This window comes from Bos indicus, chromosome 2, assembly GCF_029378745.1.
Source record: "Bos indicus isolate NIAB-ARS_2022 breed Sahiwal x Tharparkar chromosome 2, NIAB-ARS_B.indTharparkar_mat_pri_1.0, whole genome shotgun sequence".
NCBI lineage: Eukaryota > Metazoa > Chordata > Mammalia > Artiodactyla > Bovidae > Bos > Bos indicus.
The window spans coordinates 72503069-72517769 of NC_091761.1; the positions used below are offsets into that span (position 1 = coordinate 72503069).

General features: G+C 52.6%; 1 protein-coding gene across 1 annotated transcript in view; it reads left to right on the forward strand.

Moving 5' to 3' along the window:
* GLI2 (GLI family zinc finger 2) overlaps positions 1-14701 on the forward strand; it is a 261229-nt gene that overhangs the window by 67076 nt on the left and 179452 nt on the right. Inside the window, exon 2 of the mRNA XM_019974048.2 lies at positions 1960-2140. Within this exon, the coding sequence (XP_019829607.2) occupies positions 1990-2140 (151 nt within the window). The 5' untranslated portion in view covers positions 1960-1989. The remainder of the gene's footprint in view (positions 1-1959; positions 2141-14701) is intronic.

The window sequence follows — 14701 nt, forward strand, 5'->3', positions numbered from 1 at the left end:
TCCTGACTCAGTGCCTGTGCCACCATCTCTCCCTGAGCGTACCTGGGCCCTGGTCACTGCCGCGCAGCTCCGGGGCCTCATGGAGTCTCTGATGGAGCTGACTGCTGTCAGCTGTTTCTCTCTTGGTTGGATTCCAGGCCCCAACACACCCCTAGAGATTTTACTTTCTCTTCTTTTGCCCTCGTCCATTCCTGCTCACTCTCCTTGGCTGGTTTATCTTTTCCCTCCTGGTAATGTTGGAATGCCCTGCATCCTGTTCTGGAACTTTCTCTGCCCTCTCTCTTGGACATCTTGTTCTGGGCCTGCCATATTCCCATCTGTAGCCTCCATGTCTCCCTGAGCTCGGCCTTGTTTCTAACAGTCTCTGCTCTTTTTTTAATTGAAGTACAGTTGATTCACAATGTTGTGTTACTTTCGGGTGTACAGTGAGATGGCTCAGTTTTACTTACACATACATTCTTTTCATGTTCTTTTCTGTTATGGTTTATCCCAGGATATTGAGTAGAGTTCCTTGTGCTATATACAGCAGGACCTTCTTTCAGTCTTTGCATGTCTTTATAGGCATCTCAGACTTAACATGGCCCAAACTGAACACCTGCCCTGAACCTACTTCTCACCCCTGCTACATCCAAGCAAGTGGCTCCATTGTGCAGTCACCCCAGTGCTCAGCCAAAAATAGGAGCCATCTTTGACCTACCCCTGTTCTTTTAAGAAAATTGGCTTTCAGATGTCTGTTCTGTAATAATTGATGCAAACACTGAATTAGCAGTATCTCTGGGGAAGCATCACTTAGAAAAACACCTGCTTGTGACCCACTAGCCTGATGGAGATGGCGCGTTCCCTGAGCCCTGTGTTCCTTGGGTTCCTCTCTTAACCCATGACAACTCCTCTTTCTCTCATACCCAAGCGAGGACTGTGGGCTCTGTCTTCAGAGCCAGTGTCCCTTTAATCCAAACCACCATGTATCTGCCTGGGTCATTGTAGTCAGGCCCCTTCCTCCCAGATCTGCTCTCTATACACCTGTAGGGTGATTCCTTTATACTGTCGAGTCCTGTTACGTCCCCCTTCTGCTCGAAATACTCCAAGGGCCTGTACTCAGCTTCTTGCTGCCCCTGGAACAAACCAGCCTCCTCCCACCCAGGCCGGCAGCCCCTGCCCCTGCCCTGTGACTGCCGCAGTCTCCCTCAGACCCTCAAGTGGCATCCCATCCCTTCCTTAGTGAGGCAGGATGGTGGCCTTCCTGCCCTTCCCATGCTGCTCTAGCCTGCCCCTCTGCTTTCCTTCACACACCACCTCTTACTAAGGGGAATGAAATATACATTTCTCTGTCCCCCACCTTAGTTATCATTTCTCCCAAGAAGGGTGTCAACTCTGTGGGTTGTGTTCTCAACACCAGGCATAACACTTGATGCATAGTAGGGCCTTGATAAGATATTGACTAAACGCATGAGAGTGAATAAATGATGAAAACTGTTGAATGAATGAATGAGCAAATGGATGAAAGAGTGAATGAACATACACGTGAGTAAGTGAAAGGTGGACCTGGTGAGCAGCCAAGGAATGGGAGAACGAGGGCTTTTCTTTGAGGACCTCCTTGTCGTGGTCCTCTCATTGATTTTTCTTGTCCCGTGAGTCTGAGTTGAGGGGCATTGCTTTCTGACTTTCTTTCTCAAGATAGTTCTTGCTACTTGCCATGTGCGGAACTAGGAACTTGTTGCTTAGATTTGAAAAATCTTGGGTAACAGTGAAAATGCTTGGCTGCTGTCTGTGAGGTCGTTTGAAAGACCAGATGAATCTCAGAATGAAGAAGCCTCAAAATTAGTTAAACCCTCCTTGGCAATGATCAGAGGAGGAAGCTGTTTGCTTTCGGAGCACGGGGCGGTGGCTGGGAACCTGGGTTGGTGCTTCCTAGCTGGGTCTGGGGGACACGTTGGTGATTGCCTTTGTCTCCCCCTCCAGGGCTGCCACCCAGGACTATGTGCGGCTAGGATGGAGACATCCGCCTCAGCCACGGCCACGGACAAGAAAGAAGTCAAAGGTGGGATCCTGGAGGGCCTCGCTTTCCCTGACCCCGGCAGGAAAGCCTCGGCCCTCGCGGTGGCCACGGCGGCGGCTGCGGCCGCAGTAGCTGCCCAAGGAGGTACTTGCTGTTCAATGCACTTGGCAGGGGAGGGGGCTGTTTTTCATGAGTCCATTTGAGATTCAATGAGACGGGTGGTCGATGTCACTGGGCAGACATCCTGGGTTCGTGGGGGGAGCCAGAGGGTGCTCCAGGTTCTGGGGACCCCAGGCACTAGGATGGAGGCCTGCAGGTGGATCTTGGAGGTCCAGCCCTCCCAAATTGGGAAGGGGGTTTGGACATCTCGGGCTCCACTGGGAAAACGGGAAAGTGAAGGGATGGGAGGTGCGGGGCTGAGGGGCGGCCCTTGGCACACATGTGCCAGAGAGGCGGCTTCTTGCCTCCGGCCTGCCAAGGACTATTTTGGAAAGTAATTGTCTCCTGATCCCTTCTGGCTGTAATTAGAGGGTCAGGTACGGAATTTAGCATCCTTAGGTGAATTTCTGGCCAACTTAATTATAACAGAAGGACTCCCCGAGCCACAGCCTCTCATTTTACTGCCCCAAAGAGAAATACGCTCTGGTTTCCACTGGTCCGTGCCAGCATCCCGTTGGGAAAGTTTGGCGGGAAGGCGAGACCTCCCCTTGTGTCTGCGCGGTCCATCTGGAGGCCACAACACTATTTCTGTCTCTGGGGAATGGAGAGACTTAGATTTCTTTTCTTCCCCTTTTTATTCAAGCGCAGTTAGTCATGCCCTGTTGCTTTTGCCACTCAAGCGCAGCTCAGAAGCGCAGCTCAGAAGCACAGCTCAGAGGCAGAGTGGGGGTGGGGGGGATTGTGCCCTCTCTGGAGTGGGGTGTGAATGCTGGCCGCACCACTCACACGTTGATGTACACAGACCCCAGGGGGCTTTGTTCCAGTGCAGACCCCCACTGGGTGAGTCAGAGTGAGGCTGAGTTTCTGTAGTTCTAACCCGTGCTCAGATGATGCTGGGACTGCTGGGCCGTGCTGGGTGCAGCTTAGAGCTGGAGCCCCGGGATTTGGAAAGAGAGAGTGGGTCGGATTCACTGTTTCCAAGAGTGAACTGGTCATTGTTACCACATTGTTTTTATTTTTCCCCGTGATTCTGAGTTGGAGGTCAACTGTCAGGATGTGTGGCCCCAGTCAGTGGAAGGAGGTCCTAGGCCAACCTTCCTACTCCAGGAGGTGGGTACTTGGCCTCCTGCCCTGTGTGATGTCCCTTGACTCCAGTCCCCTCTAGGAGCCGGGCTCTCCAGGCCCTTCCCCTGTGAGGAGGGGCCAGTGGGGTGGAGGAAGGCGCCAAAGGCCAGGGTGGAACCCGTGCACATGTTGTCAGGGAGCCAGGCCATGAGTGGAAGGAGAGGAGGCATGGCCGAGGGTGGGGACCTGCTGTGGTCCGGTGCTGGCTTGTCCTGGGCCTGGCTGGGTCTGCATTTGGTCTGTTCCTTCCCCTGGCCTGTGGTGGCGTCTCAGGCTTTCCCTCTGCCTGATGCAGAGACGCATGGGCCCCTTAGGCCTGTGTCACCTTGGTGCATCTCTGGCCCACCCTCCAGGGCCTCAGCTGTCCCCGCCTTGGCCTGTGTCTGCCTCTCTGAATCCAAGAGTGGATTGTGAACTGCCATGCGGCACGCTGCACTGTCATGTCCCAGGAGCTGAGAACAGACCGAGGTGGTAATTAGGGAGTAATTACGGAATAACTGGGAGAAAGCCCTTGAACATCAGACCTGGTTGTCACCGATGGGGCAATAACCACAGATGCTTGAGGGGGTCTTGGTCTCTTGGGGGCGGGGGAGGGCAGTGGGCCTAGAGCTTGGGGTGCAGTGGCTCCCCAGAGGCGCCTGACCTTGCTCTGCCCCATACCCTCACCCAAGATGTGGTCCTGCCCACCCCCGCAGGCCTCCATCCATCCCCTCATTGCTGGACCCCAGGGGAGTGCTTGGCTGATGAGGTTCCTGCACTGCGTGGACGTGCCTGTCCACCCAGTCGCCCGGGGCAGGCGGCTCATTGTCACTGGAGCAAGGCAGGTGTGTTTCCTGCTCCCTGAGCCACTCTCTGGACACCCCATTTGTGAAGAGCCCTCCTGGAGTCAGGGCAGAGCAGTAGCATCTTGGAGCGGTTCCCTGAGGGCTGGGGGACCATGATGTCTGCGTCCTGCCGGTAGGGCAAGGGAGGCCGGTGGAGCAGCCCTGGGACACTGGCCTGGGTCCCCATTCCAGCCATGTCCTGGGTCCCGGTGTGACAGGCCATTCGCTTCTCTGGGCCTCGTTTTCCTAAACTGTGTTGTGAGAGTATTTGGCAAATGTTATTCCAAGTCTGTATAATCTCATGACATCAGACCTTCCTTAAATCTTACCCACGGTGACAGAGATGCCGTGAGCAAGAATCCTCTTTCACTCAGGAAACCAAAGTCCTAGAAGGTTCCAAACAACCTTTGCTGTGGGCCCACAGGGGCTTAGGCCTGTGGACAGGTGAGATGGATGCACAGAAAGGGGTGCCAGGCAGCACAGGGGGTTTGTGGGGGTCCCCCACATGGAGGCCCTCTCAGGCTGGGAATGTTTGTGTTCTGCTCTGGAGCTCAGTGCCTGAGGGTGTCCTGGGGCCCTGGGTGGTGTCAGGGAAGGTGGTATTGGTGAGGAGCTGGCCCAAGAGGGGGCTCAGTACCTGGCTTTGGGGCTGGTGTGAACATGGGTGGGCAGGGCAGAGGGTCTGCCTGAAGACCTGGGAGAGGGGCCGTGCTGTCTGGTGTGTGCTGGGCTGGGGCAGGGGGTGGGGGAGAGCTGAGAGCTGCCTGTCGAGGGGTCTGTCCCTGAGTTGTTTTCTGGAAAAGATGGGGTAACCATCCTGGGATGCCTGCTTGCTGAAGCAGGGGTGGGACTGAGCTGATTCCCTGTGGTTGAGCAAGTGACTGCCGACTCAGACACAAGGCTCTTCTGACACTGTTTGTCCCTGAGATCGTCTCTGTGATCCATACTGTGCTTTGCAGCTTTCTCAGAAGAGAAACACAAGCTCAGTGTTTCATGGCCTGTTATGCATCTGTCCAGAGTAGGGGGAGTCCTGTCTGAGGATGTTGGGGGCACTGTGGTGAGGAATGCAGAAGGGTCAGACCCTGAGAACTGGCAGGGCTGCGATCACCCACTCCCTAGTTGCCCTTTGGCCTCAGGAGCTTCAGTCCCAACCCTGGAATTATAGGACTTTGATTCCTAAGAGTGATCATACCTTTAGGCAGAAGGATTTCATTTCCACGTTATTTGTAACTGTAAACACTTGGAAACACCCTAAGTGTTCATTGATAGGGGATTGATGAATCAAACTGTTGAATGTCTATTGAATGGAACATTATGTAGAGCCTGAAAATGTTGGTTATGATTATCATGATGGGGGATGTGCATATGTTTTGGGGCTTGCCAGGTGGTGTTAGTGGTAAAGAACCCTCCTGCCAATGCAAGAGACATAAGAGAGGTGGGTTCAATCCTTAGGTCAGGATGATCCCCTGGAGAAGAGCATGGTGACCTCCTCCAGTATTCTTGCCTGGGATATCCCATGGACAGAGAAGCCTGGCGGGCTACAATCCGCTGGGTCTCAGAGTCAGACATGACTGAAGCGATTCAGCACACACGCATGTGTATGTTTTAATGCAAAGTGTAAAAAAGCAGGATACAAGTTATTCTCACCTCTGTCACAAGTTTATAGTACATAGAGGTTCCCTTAGAAGTAGTTGACCCAGGGCGATGTACATTGCATATGGGAAACTTATCTCTTTGGTTCTTAAGGACCTTCAGTTTTCTAGAACCCTCTATTAGAATGTCAATAACGGGATTCCCCTGGTGGTCCAGTGGTTAGGACTCAATGCTGTCACTGTCAGGGCCCTGGGTTCAATCCCTGGTGGGGGAACTAAGATCCTACATGCCTCGGCCAGAAAAAGTCAGCAAGTCTGAGAGGCAGGGGTGCACTGGAAGCAGACTATGCAGACTTGGGAGAACCAAGTATACAAGCTCTCCTTCCAACTCTGCCATCTGTGGCAGAGTTTCAGTTCAGTTCAGTCGCTCAGTCATGTCTGACTCTTTGCAACCCCATGAACCGCAGCATGCCAGGCCTCCCTGTCCATCACTAACTCCCGGAACTCTCTTGCTTTTTCTGTGGCCTTAGGTTGGTCATTTAACCTTGCTGGGGTGGAAGTATTTACACCATGGAAATTGGCAAACGCTATACATCAGGGCTGCCTCCAGCCCCTGTCCTCTCCCAGCACTTTACTGATAGTATCTGGAGACTGACTCAGCTTTCTTGGCCCCATTAGGAATGAGAAGGAGAGTAAGGGTCCAGAGTGAGGAGGTCAGGGATGAGGGCAGTAGTAGTCCCCAGTGGCAATGCTTGGAAAGGACACGCAGGACGTCTAGGGTGTTAGGGGTGCAGTGTTGGCACGTCTAGTTCATGGGAAGTCAGAGTGTCTCCTTTTGTAGGTGGGACCGAAATGAGGTGGAGAAGGGACTGGCCCAGACCTTCTGCTGCTTCCCTAGAGAGTGGGGTCTGAGGCTCAGGGCCCTTGCCTCGCCCATACTGAGCATCTCCTTCTTGAATTTGCTTTGAGATCCTGACTTAGATTGTTTGTGGGTGATTTGGGCCTCAAAGCTCAGCCTGCTGACACTGTGTGTGTGTGTCTGGCCTCTGCATCAGCTCTGGACAGTTCTTATCTGTCCCCTCCCTTGTTGGTTGGTTCAGTGGCCTAACAGCGCCTGCTTCCATCCAGCTCTTGGAGGTCTGGGCTGTGACTTATTTGCAGAGGGACCTTAGAAGTTACCTGGCTTGAGCAGCCTCTGTTGCTTGACCACCCTTTGGAGTTGTGAAGCTAGCTATGCTCAGGACTGGGTATTTCCACTGAGAGGTTCCACCTCCTTGTGTGACAGGAACACCTCTGCATCACAGGGCTGTGCAAGGACAAGCAGCCCTGTGGTCAGACCAGACGGCAGAAGCCGCGGCTGGTGGGCACTTTCCCAGCCTCTTGAGCTGCTCTGCTAACACTTGGGAGGCCATCAAGCTTTAAAAACATATTTTTGCCCAGAGCTATTTTTCCCTTTAATTTTTTCACATGGCGTAATTTTAAAGGCAATTCGATTCAGATGTTTCTCATTTTTTTACACTGAAACTTCCCCAGTGCTGTCGTATTTTCCTCTTCAACAGTGGATTTTCTTTCCAAAAATATTTCTGAACCTCTGTGTTTGCTTCAGCTGAGCACCAGGGACCCAGCCACCCCCACGCCTCTGGGCTGGGAGGATGAGAAGGCTGGAGCCATAAACCTCAGCTGCATCTTGATCCAGGGAGCTTTCCTTGTCCCCAGAGTCAACACAGGCCATAGAAATTCTATGATGCATCTGTGGTAGCCAACACCTCACTCTTACATGGAGCACCCACCATGTCCTAGGCCAGGGTGCTCCCAGGGTGGTCCTTCCATCAGAGTCAGCAGCATCAGCATCCTTGGGACTTGGGCCTCACCCCAGACCTCCTGAAGCAGAGCCTGTGAGCTATGATTCTGATCACTCTTAGATGTTAGGCTGTCTATGCCTGGCAGCAGAAGGCAAGACGGGTCTTTGTACATGTAGAGTGAGAATCATATGCAGAGGTGCCATGAAGAAATTACAGGAGACATACAGTGTGCTCACACCTGCCTGGGACAGACCCCTTGTGAGTAGTAGCTATCTCTCTCCTTGTATGCAGTGTAGAGTCATAGTTGAAGCAGCCCAGCCTCTGGAGCCAGTCTGCTTGCTTAAGGCCCAACTGTGCAGATCTCGGGCAGATCTGTGCCTCAGTTTCCACATCCATAAAACGGGCACCAGAATGGCATCTGCTTCATAGCATTGTGAGAATTACCTGTGTTAGCACACGTATGGTGCCAGGCACACAGTTAACTCCAAGTTAAGTCTTTGCTTTATAAACTATAACCGAATTTCCTTTTCTAGGTCTGCAGGCTCTGCCTGACTTAGAAGGTCTCTTTCTGAGGTAACCCTTGCTAGTGGACCCCCCCGAACAGGTGGTAGGAATCCCAGATTTCTGGTGTCTTCCTGTTTGAGAAGGTGGAGGGAGCCCTGAGCTGGAAATTGTACCTGAGTTCTTGTCCTCCTGTGCTTTGCTACCACAGGGTGTCATGGATAGGTGACCTTAGTGGGTCTCTGGCCTCCTTAATTCAGCCTTGTGTGCTGGAGGGTGGGGTCAGACCTAATGATGCCAAAGCTGGCCAAGCCTTAGAGTCTTGGGTGACTCTAATTAAGGCAGACTTTCAGGATGCCAAAACAGAATCTACTGGGCCAGGGCCCGTGTGCATATGTTAACAGATTTCCCAGGTCACTGTCCAAGGCATGGATGAGCCCCCCAGAAGTAGAGAATCGGTGGCAGCTGGGCAGTTTTGGTGGAGGGGTGGCCTGGCATTGCTGTTAGCACGGCACTCCCTGTTGCCTGAGCTCCCACTGGCCACCCCTTCCTCTTGTTCACAGGCCATTGGCTTCTTGGAAAGTTTCTTCAAGGTAGATTTTTGTTCAAAGGAGAGGGGCATTCATGCCTGTTTCAGAATGCTGTGAAAATGCCAGAGTATGGAAATAAGATGTTCTTACTGTGAGGCTCAGGACTGGGAAATCCCAAGTCATATGGCACCCACCTTGCCCTGTCATCCTAAGTGTCTCCATCCCTGGTGTGTCTGTTTCTTTCTCTTTTTTTTAACAATAATTTTTTAAAATTGTTTCTTTTTGGCTGCACTGGGTCTTCGTTGTGGGTGTGGGCTTTCTCTAGTTGTGGCAAGCAGGGGCTGCTCTTTGTAGTATGCAGGTCTCATTGCGGTAGCTTCTCTTGCTGCGGGACACGGGCTCCAGGGTGCTCAGGCTTCAGTAGTTCTGGCACAGGGGCTCAGTTGCCCCGAGGCATGTGGAATCTTATTTCCTGATCAAGCCTGTGTCCCCTGCATTGGCAGGCAGATTCTCAACCACTGGACCACCAGGGACGCCCTGGTGTGTCTATTTCTGAGTCTCTCCCACTCCCCCCGCCCAAGCCCCGAGGCCCTGTGACAGCGCCCCCAGCGAGGCAGACATCCAGGAAGTGATTGCTGGGTGAGGGGAGTGAGTCTGGGACTGTCACGCCAAGTGTGTGCCTGGCGGACTGGGGTGGCCAGCTGCCTCTGCCAATCCGGAGGTCCCCTAGGATGAGGGTCTGTTGGGCCTGGCCTCCTCCTGGGCCCTGGCTCCCTCCTGAGACTCCCTGGACAGCGGGGAACTTGCTGCTGTGGGTCAGTCCTGCTTGGCCTCCTGAGCTGCCCAGCAGGGCCACACACTTGCTTTGAGCCCAAGGATGCACTCACGTGTGACTAAGTGGGCAATTACTCTTATTTAAGTGATTTCCAGAAAGCTGTTGGTGCTGCTTCTGAGCTTGTTTTAACGGCCCAGCCACACGGAACAGCCGGTTCCCATAAGACTTTTCCCGAAAGCAGAGCTCAGTTCTCTGAGACAGCTCCGCACGCCCAGGAAGTGGAGTGCAGCACAGTTCCCTGGGTGTTTTCAGGATGGGCTCTGAATGACTGTTTTTTTCTTTTTTTTTTAATTGAAGTATAGTTGGTTTACAATATTGTTTCAGGTGTACAGCAAGGTGATTCAGTTATACATATATAGACATTCTTTTTCAGATTCCTTTCCATTATGGTTTAGCACAGGATGTTAAATATAGTACCCTGTGCTATACAGTAAGTCCTTTTGATTATCTATTTTATATATAGTAGTGTGTATATGTTAATCCCCAACTCCTACTAATTTATCCCTCCCTGCCCTGAGTGACTCTTGATGATGCCCAGACATGGTCTCAGGTGCCGGGGTGTCCTGGAGGATCAGAGAGGGAGGGCTGGAGCCTCCTGGCAGCCCTCCGTGGAGCACAGAGAGTGGGGGAAAGGACCTGGCTTCCTCCCAGCTCCCCACTTGTTAGCTCTGTGTTCTGGGGCAAGTCAGTTAACCTCTCTGAAGTCTGGGAAATGGAGATAATACTGGTCACTCCTTCTGGCCACGATGGACTGAAATGGGACAGCCTTTGACCATGGCTGGCAGAATGCCTGTGTGGAAATGAAGTAACTGGTGGGGATGTGGGTCTGAGCCAGCTTTCTTCTTGCGTATGGTGGCCTCATGTTTGATGCTGAGACCTCATGCTTTAAATGTCCCTCAAAGTGGCTGCCACCCCAAATCAGAGGGGATGCCCGCCTGCCCCCAGTACAGCAGGCTTCTTCCCCTCCTGCCTACAGTGTTCAAAGACAGCCTGGGGTCTGCACTCTGGCCACTCCCCTTGGCTCACGTTTGCATTTCGGACCTGCATTTCTGTGCCTTTGAGCTGCCCTGGCAGCAGGAAGGTGTTCCAGGTGCTGCTCTGACCCTTGGTCTTGTTAGTCCCCGGGACATGGGACCCGCCTGGTAGACGTAACTTCACTTCTCGTGACTCTTTTACATGTTAAACTGTTGTAGAGTTTGGAGAAAGCTTCGAAGTCATTTCCAACGATAGAACTGGAAGAAGCTTTAGCAATCATCTAGTTCAAATCCGTTCATTTTACAGATGTGAAGACTGAGGCCCATATACTTGAAGTCCAGTCACCCGGGGACACCGTGGTGACTGGAAACCCATATTCGAGGCTCCGCCTATATTGGGGCACTAGCGCCCCAGCCCTATCCCCTTCCTGGGCCCAACCTCAGCTTCCGAAAAGGATGGTTGGTGTTTATGTTAGAAACATTTTTCTGACGTTTGGTTCTGTCAGAACTAATTTTAGCATTTCTAAAGCTTGGTGAAAATACAGCCTCATTACTTTGATGTCAGTGCATAGTTTACTATTAGTATATTCTGGGGTTTATCATTTTAGTCATGTTTAACACGACTGCACCAGGCATGCACTATTAAATCTGGCTTATTTTACATTCCTGTCCAGAATTATTTATTTGTAACAATTTCCTCTCTATCAAAAGACACAGCTAATGCTGTGTTTTAATGTGTTATTTACACACAAAATAACCTATTTACAACTCAGTATGCGCTGGAGGGAGGATGAATGGGCCCCGGTTTCCTGCGTTCTGTTATATCGGAGTTTAACAATCTGGTTTGCTAATAGAACCATTTATCATTGGTGTGGGGAGGATAATTTATTTTATGTTTGTGGTCAGGTCTCACGGCCTCTGATCTTGGGAACATTTGGAAGATAATGAAGTCAGGCCTGGCGTTCGGGGGCCATGGGAGATCCCTGGCCTTCTTGAGATTGCCCTGGGGGCCTTGGGGTTCCCTGAGCTCACATGGGCATTACACAGATGGTTCTGAAACGCCAACCAGAACTGTATTGGTGGAGACACTGCCTCTGCCTTCTAGGGGTTCCAAGGGATGATCCTGCCCAGGGAGCCTCCTCGGAGGCAGCTTGAGAGAAGGGCCCATAGGGATGCGCGAGGTTTTTCCAAGTGGGAAGAGGAAAGATGGTGGACATTATGGGGAGAGCAGAAACAGAGTAGCCTGTCAGGAGGGCAAGGGCTTGGGGGCAGTCAGCAGGCTGGCGCACGTGCCTCTAATTTGGGGTGTGTGGCCTGAGAGGGGCACCAGGGTGGCAGATGGAGTGTTCAGACTGCCCTCCCCTCCCCAGGGCATCCGGGAGCCAGCCACAGAGGCTGAAGTCAGGTCCTTGCCGTGCTGGAATGGGAGGGCCAGCTGGGAAGCTCACCTGCAGTGGGAGGCAGTCTTGGGCAGAGCAGCTGGAAGCAAGGGGTCCAGCAGCCAAGCGTGGAGGGATGGGCAGTGGTATCTGGGGGCCTATAGGACCCAGGAAGGGGGAGGCCTTTTGGACTGCCCTGCAGTTAGGCCCAAGGGTGACTGGGGTACCCAGGTGGATGTGTGGCCACTGGACCATGTGGACTGAGGTTCCTATGGCTTTATCGGTGTCCCCTCCTTTTCGGCACACTGATGGGTGAAGGGGCAAAGCAGCGCATCTGAATGCCAGCACCAGATTGGGCAGGTGGGAAGGAGGAGAGGAGTCATCCAAGACTAATGCTTGTCCCCAAGAGCTTGACCCGGGGAGAAACCAGATGCCCCAACTCACAGTGCTGATGTGGCCATTGCCTGAGGCCTGAATGACCAGGAAAACTGCAGGGAAGTAGTGGGGCCCAAAAGGCCTTGAAGGCTGAGTCGGGCCCTGGGAAGGCCATCATCTGCAGCTGTGTGCTGGCTCTCAGCTGGGGTCCTGCTGGGAGCAGCCGCACATTCAGATCAGGTGGTTGGGGAGATGTTACCAAGGAGGTGTTTGCAGAGTGTGGCAGGACTTAGGACAACTGCGTGTATGGTGCATGGAACATGCAGCTCTGGGACGGTCACTGTGGTCTGGGACCTGGGGCTCAGGCTTGGGAAGATGAGGTTTGAATCCTTGCTCTGCTACTTGCCAGTTGAGTATCCTTTGCTGATCTGAACGCTGGTGTCCTCATCTTAAAATCGGACAAAATACTTATCTTTTGAAGACCGCAATGCAGGTAAGCAGTGTAGAGTGCTTCGACATCACCTGGCATGTAGTAGACATTCTGTATGGACTAGTTCCTGCTATGTTTGTATTATTGTGGCTACTATTAGGTTTATTCTAGAACTATTTCCCCAGAGTAGCATGTATGCTTCCAATAGATATCTGAGCATGAAGAAATGAAGGCATGAATGCACAGGTATCTGAACAGTCTTCATGGAGGAGCAGGTTGTCCATGATGTGCAAGGGGGATGGTGTTCTAGCTGGAGGAAAAGCACATATAATACAAAGGTCCTGGTGTCTGAAACGGGCTGGGGGTGGCTGGCTCTGGCTGCCCCTTGGGAGAGCAGATCCCTTCACTCCCCAGCCCCAGCACAAGCCCCACTCTTGGAACTGGGAAGCTCTATAATGCTGTGTTCAGAGGCCCCTGCTCCACCTGTGTCCACCAGCTGCTGCACAGCCATATGAGGAGGCTGGAGGCCCAGCCTAGCCTGGCTCTGAGTGTGCAAGGCTCATTTGGAGCCCCTTCCAGGTTTAGGCGGGCTTCCCAGGTGGCGCTCAGTTCAGTTGCTCAGCCGTGTCCGACTCTTTGCAACCCCATGGACTGCAGCACGCCAGGCTTCCCTGTCCATCACCAACTCGCAGAGTTTACTCAAATTCATGTACATTGAGTCGGTGATGCCGTCCAACCATCTCATCCTCTGTCGTCCCCTTCTCTTCCCACCTTCAATCTTTCCCAGCATCAGGGTCTTTTCCAATGAGTCAGTTTGTTGCATCAGGTGTCCAAAGTATTGGAGTTTCAGCTTTAACACCAGTCCTTCCAATGAATATTCAGGACTGATTTCCTTTAGGATAAACTGGTTGGATCTCCTTGCAGTCCAAGGGACTCTCAAGGGTCTTCTCCAACACCACAGTTCAAAAGCATCAATTCTTCTGCACTCAGCTTTCTTTATAGTCCAACTCTCACATCCATACACGACTACTGGAAAAACCATAGCCTTGACTAGACTTTGTTGGCAAAGTAATGTCCCTGCTTTTTAATATGCTGTCTAGGTTGGTCATAACTTTTCTTCCAAGGAGTAAGCGTCCTTTAATTTCATGGCTGCAGTCACCATCTACAGTGATTTTGGAGCCCAGAAAAATAAAGTCTGTCACTATTTCCACTGTTTCCCCATCTATTTGCCATGAAGTGATGGGACCAGATGCCATGATCTTAGTTTTCTGAGTGTTGAGCTTTAAGCCAACTTTTTCACTCTCCTCTTTCACTTTCATCAAGAGGCCCAGGTGGTACTAGTGGTAAAGAAACCCGCTTGCCAATGCAGGAGATGTAGGAGATGCAGGTTCGATCCCTGGGTCAGGAAGATCTCCTGGAGGAGGGCATGGCAACCCACTCCAGTATCCTTGCCTGGAGAATCCCATGAACAGAGGAGCCTGGCTGGCTGTAGTCCATAGGGTCGCACAGGGTCAGACACCTCTGAGGTGACTTAGCACGCACACGCCAGGTTTAGGCAGCCTCTTCTCCGGGGGCAGGCAGGGAGGGAGGGGGCTGGAGGGGCTCCATCTTGAGAAAACTGCCCTTGGCCCTCTCCCTGTGTGCTGGCTGGCACCGCTCCCAGTGGGTGTGGACTGGCAGCTTGCGTGTGGGGGAGTTGGGCTGCCTGAAGTCCCGACACCAGACAGGGGGAAGCACTTTGCCACATCCAATTTTCTATCCCCTTTGAGCAGCCGCATTTGAGAGGAGGGCTTGGGCTTGGTGTGGTGCTGGTGATAGACAGCAGGCTTGAACTCTGTGCTGTCCTCCATCCCTGCCATTCTGGACATGGAGCCTTTGCATGAAGCCAGAGCAGGGTGATGCTGGGCAGGGCAGGACAGCACTCTCCGCTCCCAACCCAGAACCTTACATTTACCCTTAGCCATCACCTTGCGTCTGGGTTCCTTCAGAGACCCACATTGTCCTTCATCCCTTTTGTGACCCAGGTTCCCTAGTGCCAGGACCCTCCCCATGGACAGCTGTAGGCACCTGAGTACCAGGGGCTGGGGCAGCTGAGCCCGGGGATAAGAGGGTCAGAAAGGGAAGGAGAGGTTGCCAAACGCGCGAGTTGTGAGGCTGGATGCGATAGAGAAACTTTGTT